We start from the raw sequence: 15,531 nt of genomic DNA, 5'->3' as shown, positions 1-15,531 counted from the left end.
ACAGGTAATTGATAACGCTTCTACACTGAAACATCACTGTATGCAATGAACCAGAAGTTGTTATCCATTAAGTTGAACGTTTTCCTACTTACTCACCAACTTCTTGAATGCCAATGAAACGTGCTTGAAGGTGTTCTCATTTTCAGTTCTGGCATCTTGATTGCTGTCAAAGTGGCACTCTACAGGTATAATTTCAGAATTTTACTAAATGTAAAGCAGTGATGACGACGCACACTAAAGATCCACAAATGAGACCAAACGTTCCACTCAGATATACTTCCTGAATCATGTCCCAAAACATTACAAAAACAAACATTTTTAATATTTATTCGTACGTCACAGAGGAAAGTAGTCAAAATGTGAATATTCAATATCTTCATCTAAAATAATACACTGCAAGCAGGACCCTGAATACTGATACATAACACAGATATAAAACTTGAAATTAAATAGTATGTTGACCTGAAGTGCACAGGACCATTGCACGCAAAAGTACATAAATTTGGACACACAAATAAAACTACAATTTTTGATAAAATAAATACATAAAAATGAAAGAAGTACGATATTTCCAAAGTAAATAACAGTTATACTGATGGATTCCTGGAGACACATGTTGTGAATTGAAACTGGTCATGCCCAGGAAAGGATTGCTCTTGAACATCTAATCAGACCTATTGCAATAACCACCATGTCATGCAAATTGGTGTAGCGCCACCTCCTACTGGTGTATTGTGACCATCTCCAAAACCCGACTTAAGCTATAAGAAGAGGTTATTGCCATCAGTTTTAGCCTTTACAAGATGAGGACTTATACTGAACAGGTAGGACATCCTGGAATGCAATTGCTCTGTTTATGATATTTAATTAAGGTACAAACAAGTTGCTGCATGTCAGCTAGGGCAAATAACATTTATCACCTGGAAAGCATAATACACAGGAGTGGCCTCAGTACTTACTGGCATGTATGTAACACAGGGTAATGCAGGGTACCATAGGCAGTATACTGGAAAACATCTGCACTTACAAACTACCCAGGGGAACCTTGTAATGCCACCAAAGCTGAGACTGGTGTATGTGTAGGGCAGCAAATGTGGCAGGACGCACTTCTGTGCAAATGGCTGTCAGTTAAACGTAACCAGTACTGTCACAAGAAAACAATATACCAACATAAACATGATATGTCATATCGTTAGAACACACAGAGGCTGCTACACATACATCTGAATGGAAAGTAATTATGATGGATCAACTTAATAATATTTATTGCACACGAAAAGGGAAATTTATAACAGTGCAAAATGACCATCTTTCACTGCACCAAAGGACACACACACACACACACACTGCACTCCAGAAAGGCACTGCTACAAGCTGCTAGAACAAACTGGATCGTGACAGCATGAAAGAACTAAAATCTGTTGCCACATTATTTTACTTTCCTTTATCATCTATCTAATCTACTTGTCCTAATTCCAGATAGATGAATGCGCACATTGATATCACATCTACATGAAAACGAAGGAATCATGCCTATGATGCAGAAAAATAACACCAGTACATGTAAATATTTAACAGGTGCGTTGCTTAGGTTCTACACTGCCTTCGTTATTTTTCTCTAAATATTATATATATAATACAACCGATACTTGTGCATGAAGAAGAGACTAAGGAGTATATGAAAGATACTTTGCAACCAAGAGGGTAATATGCTTCATAATGGGTCAAGTAGAAAGTGCTACAAGTAATTATTTCATAATTTGAACTCACTAGTATTGTGAAGGAACAACAACAGATCACCTACCGAGGTCATCAAAGCCTTAATGTTGAAACAGAGGTGTTCACAAGAATACTATAAGTTATGGGTTCATCTGTTACAAGCAGGCTGGGACACTGTACATATGTACAGGGTAGGGTACAGACGGACCAGATGACTCACTAACTGTCAATACCTAAAGCTGCAAACGAGTATCTGTGTGATTCTTGTTCCTGTCTGTCTGTAATTCTGTACACCTGTGTGACTCTTGTTCTTGTCTGTGTGTAAGTCACGTCTCTTTGTAATTCTGTACATCTGTGTGACTCTTGTTCCTGTCTGTGTGTAAGTCATGTCTGTGTGTAATTCTGTACATCTGTGTGACTCTTGTTCCTGTCTGTGTGTAAGTCTCGTCTCTTTGTAATTCTGTACATATGTGTGACTCTTGTTCCTGTCTGTGTGTAAGTCATGTCTGTGTGTAATTCTGTACATCTGTGTGACTCTTGTTCCTGTCTTTGTGTAATTCTGTACACCTGTGTGACTCTTGTTCCTGTCTGTGTGTAACTCTGTAGGACTGTGTCTGCTTATGCAATACTAAATCTACTGTGACATCCAACAGTAGGTATAATACTTATTTTTACATGCATTATGCAATAATCTGTCGTGTTTAATTATACAGACATCCTTGTTCCTGTAATACTGCATTGTCTTTCTAGGATTGTTGTTGCCATGTAGACAATAATCAACATGTTTCTTTTATAGAAAAGCCTGCTTCTTCACTGCAATTAATAAAACAAAAGCATAATGAATATTTTGTTCACATTTGAGTGAGTATCATATGGATTTGAGAAATGTGTAGTATCATTTATTTTCCTTGCTTTCCTTCAGGAAAAGAAGCTTTCTTTGATTCATTTGGTATAATTAATATGTCACACATATCCCCAAAGTAGAGGTCAGTTTCCATTGATTGTTACAGTAACAAACTCTTTTCCTTCTTGTTTCAGTCACTTGATTATGACACTGATAAATGCCCCCCAATTGTTAGCTGTGTTGTGTGGTGCTTCAATGGCAGCAGTCTAGGTCTTCCTTTGCTGTGTTGTGTGGTGCTTCAATGGCATCAGTCTAGGTCTTCCTCTGCTGTGTTGTGTTGCTTCAATGGCAGCAGTCTAGGTTTTCCTCTGCTGTGTTGTGTGTGGTGCCCAAATGGCAGGTGTCTAGGTTTTCCTCTGCTGTGTTGTGTGTGGTGCCTAAATGGCAGGTGTCTAGGTCTTCCTCTGCTGTGTTGTGTGTGGTGCCTAAATGGCAGGTGTCTAGGTCTTCCTCTGCTGTGTTGTGTGTGGTGCCCAAATGGCCGGTGTCTAGGTCTTCCTCTGCTGTGTTGTGTGTGGTGCCTAAATGGCCGGTGTCTAGGTCTTCCTCTGCTGTGTTGTGTGTGGTGCCTAAATGGCAGGTGTCTAGGTCTTCCTCTGCTGTGTTGTGTGTGGTGCCCAAATGGCCGGTGTCTAGGTCTTCCTCTGCTGTGTTGTGTGTGGTGCCCAAATGGCAGGTGTCTAGGTCTTCCTCTGCTGTGTTGTGTGTGGTGCCCAAATGGCAGGTGTCTAGGTCTTCCTCTGCTGTGTTGTGTGTGGTGCCCAAATGGCAGGTGTCTAGGTCTTCCTCTGCTGTGTTGTGTGTGGTGCCTAAATGGCAGGTGTCTAGGTCTTCCTCTGCTGTGTTGTGTGTGGTGCCTAAATGGCCGGTGTCTAGGTCTTCCTCTGCTGTGTTGTGTGTGGTGCCTAAATGGCAGGTGTCTAGGTCTTCCTCTGCTGTGTTGTGTGTGGTGCCTAAATGGCCGGTGTCTAGGTGTTTTTCTGCTGTTTTGATAGTGATGCTTCAGGCTGCTCCAGGTATTCAGGGTTGTGTCTGACCAGGTCATCTACTCTGTAACAGGAAGCACACAAACATATTTTAATAATTTCCTTGAAACTGGAATAGACTGTGATTGTGATCACACACAAAATTTTAAAGAATAGAAAAGAAGCAACAATGTACAACAGTAAAGTTTATGTTACACAAAGTTTCACCTCTGAGCCTTACATACCTTTTCAGACGGAATAATATTTCCAAAGCCATAGGATATTTCCAAAGTAACATGTCATGTTAGGAGAAACACAGATGCCATTGCTTCCTCGGTCGGGCAAATTCAGATCAAAAGATGTTTACAGAGATGAAAATTTAAGAACATAACATTACACCAGTGGCCATAAAGAGTTTTTTCAATAAAGTCTCCAAGGTAGGCCATTCTGAAAATCATTTTAATTCAGGTGCCAATATTTGTGGGAACAAGCATATGAAATTTAAGCTTCATTTGTCCAGTTGTTTCTGAGGAAAAGGCATTGACAGTAAGAGGAAATGCATTTGTGAAAATTTAGGAGCATGTTGAAATGTCAACATTTGCCAAACTTCAAAATATATAGAAAAACGGAATAAGTTTCATTTAAGTATTGACTGTGCCAAAAAGACCAATGTGCAAACATTTGTAAGAATCTGCTATGCAAATAATGCCCAGGAGAAGGCAGCTGTTTCAAAGGACATAGTCTGTAACTGCCAGATTCAAACATTAGTTCCCAGAGAAACAGAAGTCATAGTTGGACAAATGTGAGTTAGAAATGAAACCCAAAGACATGAAATTTGTTTAAAGCTGGCAAGCGAGAAACACCAGGCAAGCGAGCCTGCATGTTTGCTGTTTCATTCCTTGTCCAACTTTGGTAACATGAATATGCATAATTTCGCTAAAATGTTCTGTGAATAATGCCACAGATGAGCAGAAAGGAAATTCTCTCGCAGTATGTGATTCCCCTTTTTCGTTCTGTAGAGGTGAAAGTAGTCCACTTTAATGGGCATGGCTTAAATTTTTACATTCATTTTGAAAAAAGGATAAAATATTTTCTGTTTGGTCTGAACAAATGTGTTCGACTCCAAGGCTAATGTTTTTTTGAAAATCTGATTAAAAAAAAATTCTGGCTCATTCCTGCAGCCTGTTCAGAGAAGTCAGACACCATTAGACACAAGGGCTACAGAAGGCAAAGGTTGTCAATGAGTCAAATATGGAAACACAAAAAGATGAGACCATACACAATAGACATGCTCACTGTGTACAAAATCCTACAGTGATACATGAAGAAATGGTTCAGTAATAGGCCAACATGACATTTCAATATGGCTGCCTAATGAACTTTATAGGATTACAGTTCGAGTCTAAAGTTAAAGGGAGACTTATACTTTGATTCAAAAGTTTGCTTGTGACAACAATATGCACTAAATGAGGTGATCTTGTATATGCTTATAGCATAACTGTAAAATCACTTGCCAGTGACCTGGTCCTTACCTGTTACCAGCACTGTAGCTCACCTGTCAACTGAGCCATATAGGTATTCATTGACAAATATTCATAAAAATATCACAATAATTCAGTCATCTTGGGTCAGAATATTTTCAGAAAACATACACTAACTAAATTAGAAACTGTCATGCTCTTTCGTCTGCAACAACCACTCTTGTAAAGAAGCATGGACTAGGACTTCTGACCAGAAGGGCACCTGCTTCTTGCTAAACTCAGGAAACTCATATGCACCCTCTCCATCTGAAGACATCATTTCTTGTAATGGAATACAACTGCATAGAGGTAGTATTCTCAGAACTATAAACAATGATAACTATTGTTTGAAAATCCCTTTGAGTAGCCTTCACATCATAGCTTGTATTCATCAGAGGTATCTCCAAGATAGTTGGCAACAGTGAAGCAGGGATCAAGGATAAGCAGAAATATGATGCCCAATCTCTGTTCTTAAGATGTCACTTCTGCTTTCTTTGGTGACTTTGAAGTCACTTCCAGGTCTGAGGTCTCCTGTGACTCTAACTTCCAGGTCTGAGGTCTCCTGTGACTCTCACTTCCAGGTCTGAGGTCTCCTGTGACTTTCACTTCCAGGTCTGAGTTCTCCCGTGACTCTCACTTCCAGGTCTGAGGTCTCCTGTGACTCTCACTTCCAGGTCTGAGGTCTCCTGTGACTCTAACTTCTAGGTCTGAGGTCTCCTGTGACTCTCACTTCTAGGTCTGAGGTCTCCTGTGACTCTCACTTCTAGGTCTGAGGTCTCCTGTGACTCTCACTTCTAGGTCTGAGGTCTCCTGTGACTCTCACTTCCAGGTCTGAGGTCTCCTGTGACTCTAACTTCAAGGTCTGAGGTCTCCCGTGACTCTAACTTCCAGGTCTGAGGTCTGCTGTGACTCTAACTTCAAGGTCTGAGGTCTCCCGTGACTCTAACTTCAAGGTCTGAGGTCTCCTGTGACTCCAACTTCCAGGTCTGAGGTCTCCTGTGACTCTTACTTCCAGGTCTGAGGTCTCCTGTGACTCTCACTTCCAGGTCTGAGGTCTCCTGTGACTCTCACTTCCAGGTCTGAGGTCTCCTGTGACTCTCACTTCCAGGTCTGAGGTCTCCTGTGACTCTCACTTCCAGGTCTGAGGTCTCCTGTGACTCTCACTTCCAGGTCTGAGGTCTCCTGTGACTCTCACTTCCAGGTCTGAGGTCTCCTGTGACTCTCACTTCCAGGTCTGAGGTCTCCTGTGACTCTCACTTCCAGGTCTGAGGTCTCCTGTGACTCTAACTTCAAGGTCTGAGGTCTCCCGTGACTCTTACTTCCAGGTCTGAGGTCTCCTGTGACTCTCACTTCCAGGTCTGAGGTTTCATGTGAATCACATTGATTGATTGATATTGATGGATATTTTTTCGTATGGAACAATTTGATCAATCACAGTCGATGCTCTGTGCATGCAATGGCTAAAACTTTACGTTGACATATAATAGTAAAACTACAACAAATATGACTTTCAGCGAGTCAATGTATGGCCTATATGATATATATATCCATTCTCTATCCACTAAAGTTTGTTTCAAGGTGTCAATAGTGGTAATCTGACCGTGGTTGCCCTAAATACGGGTGAGTAGTGCGATCTTTCTATCACCTCACATTTGATTTTGCCGACATTAATGTAAACAATATTCAATAAAATTTTGAATAAAATTAATAAAATAGATTACACACATATGTCCCGATATAAAATGAACACTTTTTATAACCATACATGATTAATGTATGATTAGTTTGCGTACTTCAGTATTTGTTGACATGATATTCCTGTTGTTACATGCTCACTGTATTGTCTTTATGTTAGGGACAAAAACATCCAAACTCTTCAACCCTGTGTATAAGTCGACCGCTGTGAAAGCGTCCTAATTCTAGATACGAAAACTTTCCTAATACACAGCGATATACGGTAGTTATATCAAAGTATTGTAAATCTCTTCCTCTTTGCCACAAACAAAGTTAGTTCCATCGATTGTTGAAGAGGATCTTTATGACTGTTTCACTGCTTCTGAAGCAGACTTAACAAAGCCAGTAGCTTGCATTTTAGCCAAGGAAAGTTTCCAGGTGTTAAGGTTGAGTTTGTGGAGGCTGCTGTAAAATATGTCCGATCTTGGCTGAGGTAAAAGATTGTGACACTCTGGTATTTCAAGAGGTTCTTCCAAGAGCAGTGGGAATAGTCTTGGAAACCACAATCTCTGTGTCCTCTATCTCTCTCAAGTACTCTGTCTGGGAGAGACCAGGGTGAAGATGAGTAGGCAAACATTCCGTCCCCGCTCATGGACAGGGCATCCAGGGGAGACCAGGGTGAAGATGAGTAGGCAAACATTCCCTCCCCACTCTTGGACAGGGCATCTAGGGGAGAACAGGGTGAAGATGAGTAGGCAAACATTCCCTCCCCACTAATGGACATGGCATCCAGGGGAGACCAGGGTGAAGATGAGTAGGCAAACATTCCCTCCCCACTCTTGGACAGGGCATCCAGGGGAGACCAGGGTGAAGATGTGTAGGCAAACATTCCCTCCCCACTCATGGACAGGACATTCAGGGGAGACCAGGGTGAAGATGAGTAGGCAAACATTCCCTTCCCAGCTCATGGACAGGGCACCCACATGTAGAGTTGGCAATGTTTTAAGATTGAGATGTGTTCCATGTCATGGTGATCCTCTTGATGACTTGAAACGAGACCATTCCATGGGCATGAACATGTTCTTTGGGGCATCTTCACCCTGGTCTCCCCTGAATGTCCATCAGCAGGGAGGGAATGTTTGCATACACATCTTCACACTGGTCTCCCCTGAATGTCCATCAGCAGGGAGGGAATGTTTGCATACACATCTTCACCCTGGTCTCCCCTGAATGTCCTGTCCATGAGCAGGGAGGGAATGTTTGCATACACATCTTCACCCTGGTCTCCCCTGAATGCCCTGTCCATGAGCAGGGAGGGAATGTTTGCCTACTCATCTTCACCCTGGTCTCCCCTGGATGTCCTGTCCATGATCGGGGAGGGAATGTTTGCATACACATCTTCACTCTGGTCTCCTCTGGATACCCTGTCCATGAGCAGGGAGGGAAAGTTTGCCTACTCATCTTCACCCTAGTCTCCCCTGGATGCCATGTCCATGATCGGGGAGGGAATGTTTGCATACACATCTTCACCCTGGTCTCCCCTGGATGCCCTGTCCAAGAGTGGGGAAGGAATGTTTGCCTACTCATCTTCAGCCTCGTCTCCCCTGAATGTCCATGAGCGGGGAGGGAATGTTTGCATACTCTTCTTCACTTTGTTCTCCCCTGGATGCCCTGTCCAAGAGTGGGGAAGGAATATTTGCCTACACATCTTCACCCCGGTCTCCCCTGGATGCCCTTTCTGTGAGTGGGGAGGGAATGTTTGCCTACACATCTTCACCCCGATCTCCCCTGGATGCCCTTTCTGTGAGTGCGGAGGGTATGTTTGCCTACACATCTTCACCCTGGTCTCCCCTGGATGCCCTTTCTGTGTGTCCGGAGGGAATGTTTGCCTACTCATCTTCACCCTGGTCTCCCCTGGATACCCTGTCTATGAGCAGGGAGGGAATGTTTGCCTACTCATCTTCAGCCTCGTCTCCCCTGAATGTCCATGAGCGGGGAGGGAATGTTTGCATACTCTTCTTCACTTTGTTCTCCCCTGGATGCCCTGTCCAAGAGTGGGGAAGGAATATTTGCCTACACATCTTCACCCCGGTCTCCCCTGGATGCCCTTTCTGTGAGTGGGGAGGGAATGTTTGCCTACACATCTTCACCCCGATCTCCCCTGGATGCCCTTTCTGTGTGTCCGGAGGGAATGTTTGCCTACTCATCTTCACCCTGGTCTCCCCTGGATACCCTGTCTATGAGCAGGGAGGGAATGTTTGCCTAATCATCTTCAGCCTCGTCTCCCCTGAATGTCCATGAGCGGGGAGGGAATGTTTGCCTACTCATCTTCACCGTGGTCTCCCCTGAATGTCCTGTCCATGAGCGGGGAAGGGAATGTTTGCCTACTCATCTTCACCCTGGTCTCCCCTGGATGCCCTGTCCATGAGTGGGGAGGGAATGTTTGCCTACACATCTTCACCCCGGTCTCCCCTGGATGCCCTTTCTGTGAGTGGGGAGGGAATGTTTGCCTACACATCTTCACCCTGGTCTCCCCTGGATGCCCTTTCTGTGTGTCCGGAGGGAATGTTTGCCTACTCATCTTCACCCTGGTCTCCCCTGGATACCCTGTCTATGAGCAGGGAGGGAATGTTTGCCTAATCATCTTCAGCCTCGTCTCCCCTGAATGTCCATGAGCGGGGAGGGAATGTTTGCCTACTCATCTTCACCGTGGTCTCCCCTGAATGTCCTGTCCATGAGCGGGGAAGGGAATGTTTGCCTACTCATCTTCACCCTGGTCTCCCCTGGATGCCCTGTCCATGAGTGGGGAGGGAATGTTTGCCTACTCATCTTCACCCTGGTCTCCCCTGGATGTCCTGTCCATGTGCCTGCATTCTGCAGTTTATCAAATCTTAAAAGACAAACAAATGTGTAGTCTCCAGCAACAATTTTTTTTTATCTCGTTCACTCTGATGCTATATGCAAGCTACCACCATGGTGTTGTCTGTGGCGATCAAAACTGATGAGTGGTGTGACAGTAATCTCCATGCTTTGATTGCTTGGAATCGATAAAGCCCTCGCCTCAAGACAATTGCTGCCTATTCCCTTCTCTTGGTGTGACTATTTATTTTTGGACTGTGACATCGTCCTCGAGAGCGCCCCAACCTTTGCTTGAAGCATCTGGGGACAGTGGACATTCTGGAGTGGGAAATATGAGAGGGATTCCTGGCATGACATTGTTATGTTGTAGCCACCGATGTAGATTCAACAACCAAGCGGGGGGTGGTTGTGTCTGTTTCCAATTCGTGGTCACTGGTTGTATTTTTCCAAACTTGTAGTGGACAACTGTAGCCTCCCCCTGCAGGTTAAATCTTAGAGAGATGTAAACATGCCTAGGTAAGACATCCACCAACAGCTTCACCTGATGAGCTAGTCTTGTGCATTCAAGATCATCTCCCATGCTTTTTTATATCTGACCTTGAGGCACAAAGATACATTTGTAAAAGCTGAACCTTGCTCCTATGTAGACTATGTCTTGAGCTGGTTTTAATTCTGACTTGTTGGGATGTAGCAGGAAGCCCAGGTAGGAGAGTCTAAATCAGAAAGATTGTCATCTGTTTTACCTGCAACTTGTCCTGATCGGCTGAAAGGAAGTCGTCGGTGTAACTGTGAAGTCTTACATGGCTTAGGTGAGCAAACCCCATGATGAGTGGTAATCTGAGTAAACAACCCTGGAGCGACAGATAAACCGAATGCTTCTCTGTTCAACAGGAATCTTTGACAGTTGACTGCAAAACATAGGTAATGTTGATAACTCAGGTTGATGGGGACATACATGTAGGCGTCCAGTAGGTCCAGACTGATTACCCCATTCTCCTTATCTGAGATAGTTCTGAAATTTGTTATATGACAGTGTATTTTTTTGTTTAACAGTGATTGTGGCTGTGTCGCATTGTTTCTGTTGGGATTTGGTGAACACTCATTGCATTGTGTTTGGACAGTGATCAGTTGTCAGAAAGTTAATATATTTAGATGCTAGTATGTGGTGTGTAAACTTCCGGTCCAGTACACCATGGACGGTGATAGTATGTTATGGAAACTCCTTTAATGTTCTAGTGCCAATGGACTGGTGAAGGCACTGTGTGGAACTTTCTAGTGGCTGGGTAGGTTGTATACTTTAAATTTAGAAATTAATGCGATCAGTTGTAACATGTATATTACAAAATCATTCAAAGAATAAGAACTACACAATAGGCATCTGGTGAGTTATCACTGCTGAAGTCAAGAGGTCTACCTACTGTGTTAAACTAGGCATCATTGACCACTCAAGCAGTTCAGACAGACGCCATCCACGCAACACTTCATCAGAGGCCAACCCAACCCAACGCGCACCGATAGGCTTCACTACACTCCTCAGATCTACAGCCTTTGTCTTGTCATCTGCCTTCAAGTTTGTTGACACCTTCTCCGGATACCAATCAGTGTGGATTGATGCTCATGATGTAAATCAATGGATTGTCTGGTCCAGACTTGATTATTTTACAGACAGCGGTCATATAGCTGGGATATTACTGAGTGTGGCGTTAAACAACAATCAAACAAACAAAAACAAACCAATCAGTGAACTGTTGTATGTTAAATTATGTTATTGCCTTTGAACTTCCTTCATGCCAGTCAACAGAATAGACATATAAACTGTATGTTGTTTTCAGGAAAACAATGTTTATTGTTTTTACGGAAGTGCTCTACTGAGCGCTAATAAAAGGATATGTATCATTCCACAAGGGATGGGGTTGGGGGAGTTGCATTGATATTTAGTCGCAGTTTTGCTTGGGGTCAGCAGTCGTATTAATTTGGAAACGCATAAATTTCAAGGTGTACAGTATCTGTTTTGACGAAAAGTGATGTGTCAGATACAAGGAGGGGACTAAGTTATTGACAATCTCAATGTTTCATGACCTACTCAGCAGTATTATTCCTCCGTCTAACCATGCTACATTCACATGTTTTTAGTAAGTTCCTCCTCTACTTGAGTTACATCCTTTTTTTCCGTTTTCAGTGAAGTTTTAACATTATACAAAAACATTACAGAAACATCATGAATATCACTTGAAGCTTAGAAGCAATCACTTGAAGCATAGACGCTAGCACTTGCCAATCATATTCTATAATTATAGAAACCTTTCAACATTGTGGAACAAAATCTAAAATATTTGAAGATGAATAGATAGATGAAGACAAAGTTTAATAAAATATGAAAATTATATAAAATATAGTTTTCCTGAAGAAATCCTGATGGGAGAGACTTGGCCTCAAAAATCTCTTTTCCCTTGTCAAGACAATTGAATGAACACCTGGGGAAGGTCTGACCACAGTGGAGAAGAATTGGCCAAAGATGTGACAGAACTGGCCAAGGTTGGAGTCAAGATCTGGCCTAGGCTGAACCTTCCCCACTGGCCACGGTAATTTTCCCACAGGTAACACCGCGGTTGGTGTTATACTGAAGTCTGGTAGTCGGTAATCGAGATCCATAAGCAAAGTCAGGTGGACAGGGTGACTTGATGATGAGTGTAAGTCAGGTTTTTGTGTTTCAGCAGCATGGGATTTTCCATGTAAAGTATCAGGTTGATAATCCCAGGGAAGATGTTGATTATCAATCCTGTTATGTTGAGACATGCTATGAGCATCCCCACCCCTCATGACAACATTACTTTTGTCCTGATAGTTGGAGAGGTGACAGGCGATATATCATCCACTCATGGAAGAAGAGCTGTAGAAAACTAGACCAATTATCTTTTTGCTGAGATACAGACTTTCTAAGATACCAAATTTTGTGAGCAATGGAAGCAAAATGCTTATCAAATAATACTGCCATAGATGATGTAATGGATGACAATGAATAAGAGAATTCAGTCCAGGACCAGGAGAGATGGGGTGGTCCCACCAAGAGGTTGAGCCTGGATATTCACTACAAGTCAAGAGCCAATGGAGGAAATCAATCCATGTTAGTTGTTCCTTTATGTGATATTATGTCACTTGACTTTTTAGCAACAACATTTTTACAGACGATCTTGTCTTGCATGACGGTTTAGACTTTGAGCGGTCCCTGCTGATCCAGTGCTTCTCAAACTCTCATTGAGAAAGTTTGTTGCAGTATGTACATAATGAGTATAGCGTACACATACTACATTGAGAAAGTTTGTTGCAGTATGTACATAATGAGTATGGCGTACACATACTACATTGAGAAAGTTTGTTGCAGTATGTACATAATGAGTATAGCATACACATACTACATTGAGAAAGTTTGTTGCAGTATGTACATAATGAGTATGGCGTACACATACTACATTGAGAAAGTTTGTTGCAGTATGTACATAATGAGTATGGCGTACACATACTACATTGAGAAAGTTTGTTGCAGTATGTACATAATGAGTATGGCGTACACATACTACATTGAGAAAGTTTGTTGCAGTATGTACATAATGAGTATAGCGTACACATACTACATTGAGAAAGTTTGTTGCAGTATGTACATAATGAGTATGGCGTACACATACTACATTGAGAAAGTTTGTTGCAGTATGTACATAATGAGTATGGCGTACACATACTACATTGAGAAAGTTTGTTGCAGTATGTACATAATGAGTATGGCGTACACATACTACATTGAGAAAGTTTGTTGCAGTATGTACATAATGAGTATGGCGTACACATACTACATTGAGAAAGTTTGTTGCAGTATGTACATAATGAGTATGGCGTACACATACTACATTGAGAAAGTTTGTTGCAGTATGTACATAATGAGTATGGCGTACACATACTACATTGAGAAAGTTTGTTGCAGTATGTACATAATGAGTATGGCGTACACATACTACATTGAGAAAGTTTGTTGCAGTATGTACATAATGAGTATGGCGTACACATACTACATTGAGAAAGTTTGTTGCAGTATGTACATAATGAGTATGGCGTACACATACTACATTGAGAAAGTTTGTTGCAGTATGTACATAATGAGTATGGCGTACACATACTTCATTGAGAAAGTTTGTTGCAGTATGTACATAATGAGTATGGCGTACACATACTACATTGAGAAAGTTTGTTGCAGTATGTACATAATGAGTATGGCGTACACATACTACATTGAGAAAGTTTGTTGCAGTATGTACATAATGAGTATGGCGTACACATACTACATTGAGAAAGTTTGTTGCAGTATGTACATAATGAGTATGGCGTACACATACTACATTGAGAAAGTTTGTTGCAGTATGTACATAATGAGTATGGCGTACACATACTACATTGAGAAAGTTTGTTGCAGTATGTACATAATGAGTATGGCGTACACATACTACATTGAGAAAGTTTGTTGCAGTACGTACATAATGAGTATGGCGTACACATACTACATTGAGAAAGTTTGTTGCAGTATGTACATAATGAGTATAGCGTACACATACTACATTGAGAAAGTTTGTTGCAGTACGTACATAATGAGTATAGCGTACACATACTACATTGAGAAAGTTTGTTGCAGTACGTACATAATGAGTATAGCGTACACATACTACATTGAGAAAGTTTGTTGCAGTATGTACATAATGAGTATAGCGTACACATACTACATTGAGAAAGTTTGTTGCAGTACGTACATAATGAGTATGGCGTACACATACTACATTGAGAAAGTTTGTTGCAGTATGTACATAATGAGTATGGCGTACACATACTACATTGAGAAAGTTTGTTGCAGTATGTACATAATGAGTATGGCGTACACATACTACATTGAGAAAGTTTGTTGCAGTACGTACATAATGAGTATGGCGTACACATACTACATTGAGAAAGTTTGTTGCAGTATGTACATAATGAGTATAGCGTACACATACTACATTGAGAAAGTTTGTTGCAGTATGTACATAATGAGTATGGCGTACACATACTACATTGAGAAAGTTTGTTGCAGTATGTACATAATGAGTATGGCGTACACATACTACATTGAGAAAGTTTGTTGCAGTATGTACATAATGAGTATGGCGTACACATACTACATTGAGAAAGTTTGTTGCAGTATGTACATAATGAGTATGGCGTACACATACTACATTGAGAAAGTTTGTTGCAGTATGTACATAATGAGTATAGCGTACACATACTACATTGAGAAAGTTTGTTGTAGTATGTACATAATGAGTATGGCGTACACATACTACATTGAGAAAGTTTGTTGCAGTATGTACATAATGAGTATGGCGTACACATACTACATTGAGAAAGTTTGTTGTAGTATGTACATAATGAGTATAGCGTACACATACTACATTGAGAAAGTTTGTTGCAGTATGTACATAATGAGTATGGCGTACACATACTACATTGAGAAAGTTTGTTGCAGTATGTACATAATGAGTATGGCGTACACATACTACATTGAGAAAGTTTGTTGCAGTATGTACATAATGAGTATGGCGTACACATACTACATTGAGAAAGTTTGTTGCAGTATGTACATAATGAGTATGGCGTACACATAATACATTGAGAAAGTTTGTTGCAGTATGTACATAATGAGTATGGCGTACACATACTACATTGAGAAAGTTTGTTGCAGTATGTACATAATGAGTATGGCGTACACATACTACATTGAGAAAGTTTGTTGCAGTATGTACATAATGAGTATGGCGTACACATACTACTTTGAGAAAGTTTGTTGCAGTATGTACATAATGAGTATGGCGTA

At 41.5% G+C, this 15,531-nt stretch overlaps 1 protein-coding gene across 4 annotated transcripts in view; it reads right to left on the bottom strand.

Moving 5' to 3' along the window:
- Nucleotides 1-311: 311 nt before the first annotated feature.
- The window catches only part of LOC124123071 (protein prune homolog 2-like), a 192,418-nt gene continuing 177,198 nt past the window's right edge, over nt 312-15,531 (bottom strand). For all 4 annotated transcript variants that reach the window (XM_048395103.1, XM_048395102.1, XM_048395106.1 and 1 more), the window contains one exon: nt 312-3,673. Coding sequence is in view for 3 of the 4 variants with exons in the window: in XM_048395102.1 (XP_048251059.1) it covers nt 3,592-3,673 (82 nt within the window). In the remaining variant the exon portion in view is untranslated. The remainder of the gene's footprint in view (nt 3,674-15,531) is intronic.

Source organism: Haliotis rufescens, unplaced genomic scaffold, assembly GCF_023055435.1.
Source record: "Haliotis rufescens isolate VD_foot unplaced genomic scaffold, xgHalRufe1.0.p SCAF_14, whole genome shotgun sequence".
NCBI lineage: Eukaryota > Metazoa > Mollusca > Gastropoda > Lepetellida > Haliotidae > Haliotis > Haliotis rufescens.
Note: the sequence above shows the minus strand (reverse complement) of the source record. Positions and strands in the feature narration are given on the sequence as shown.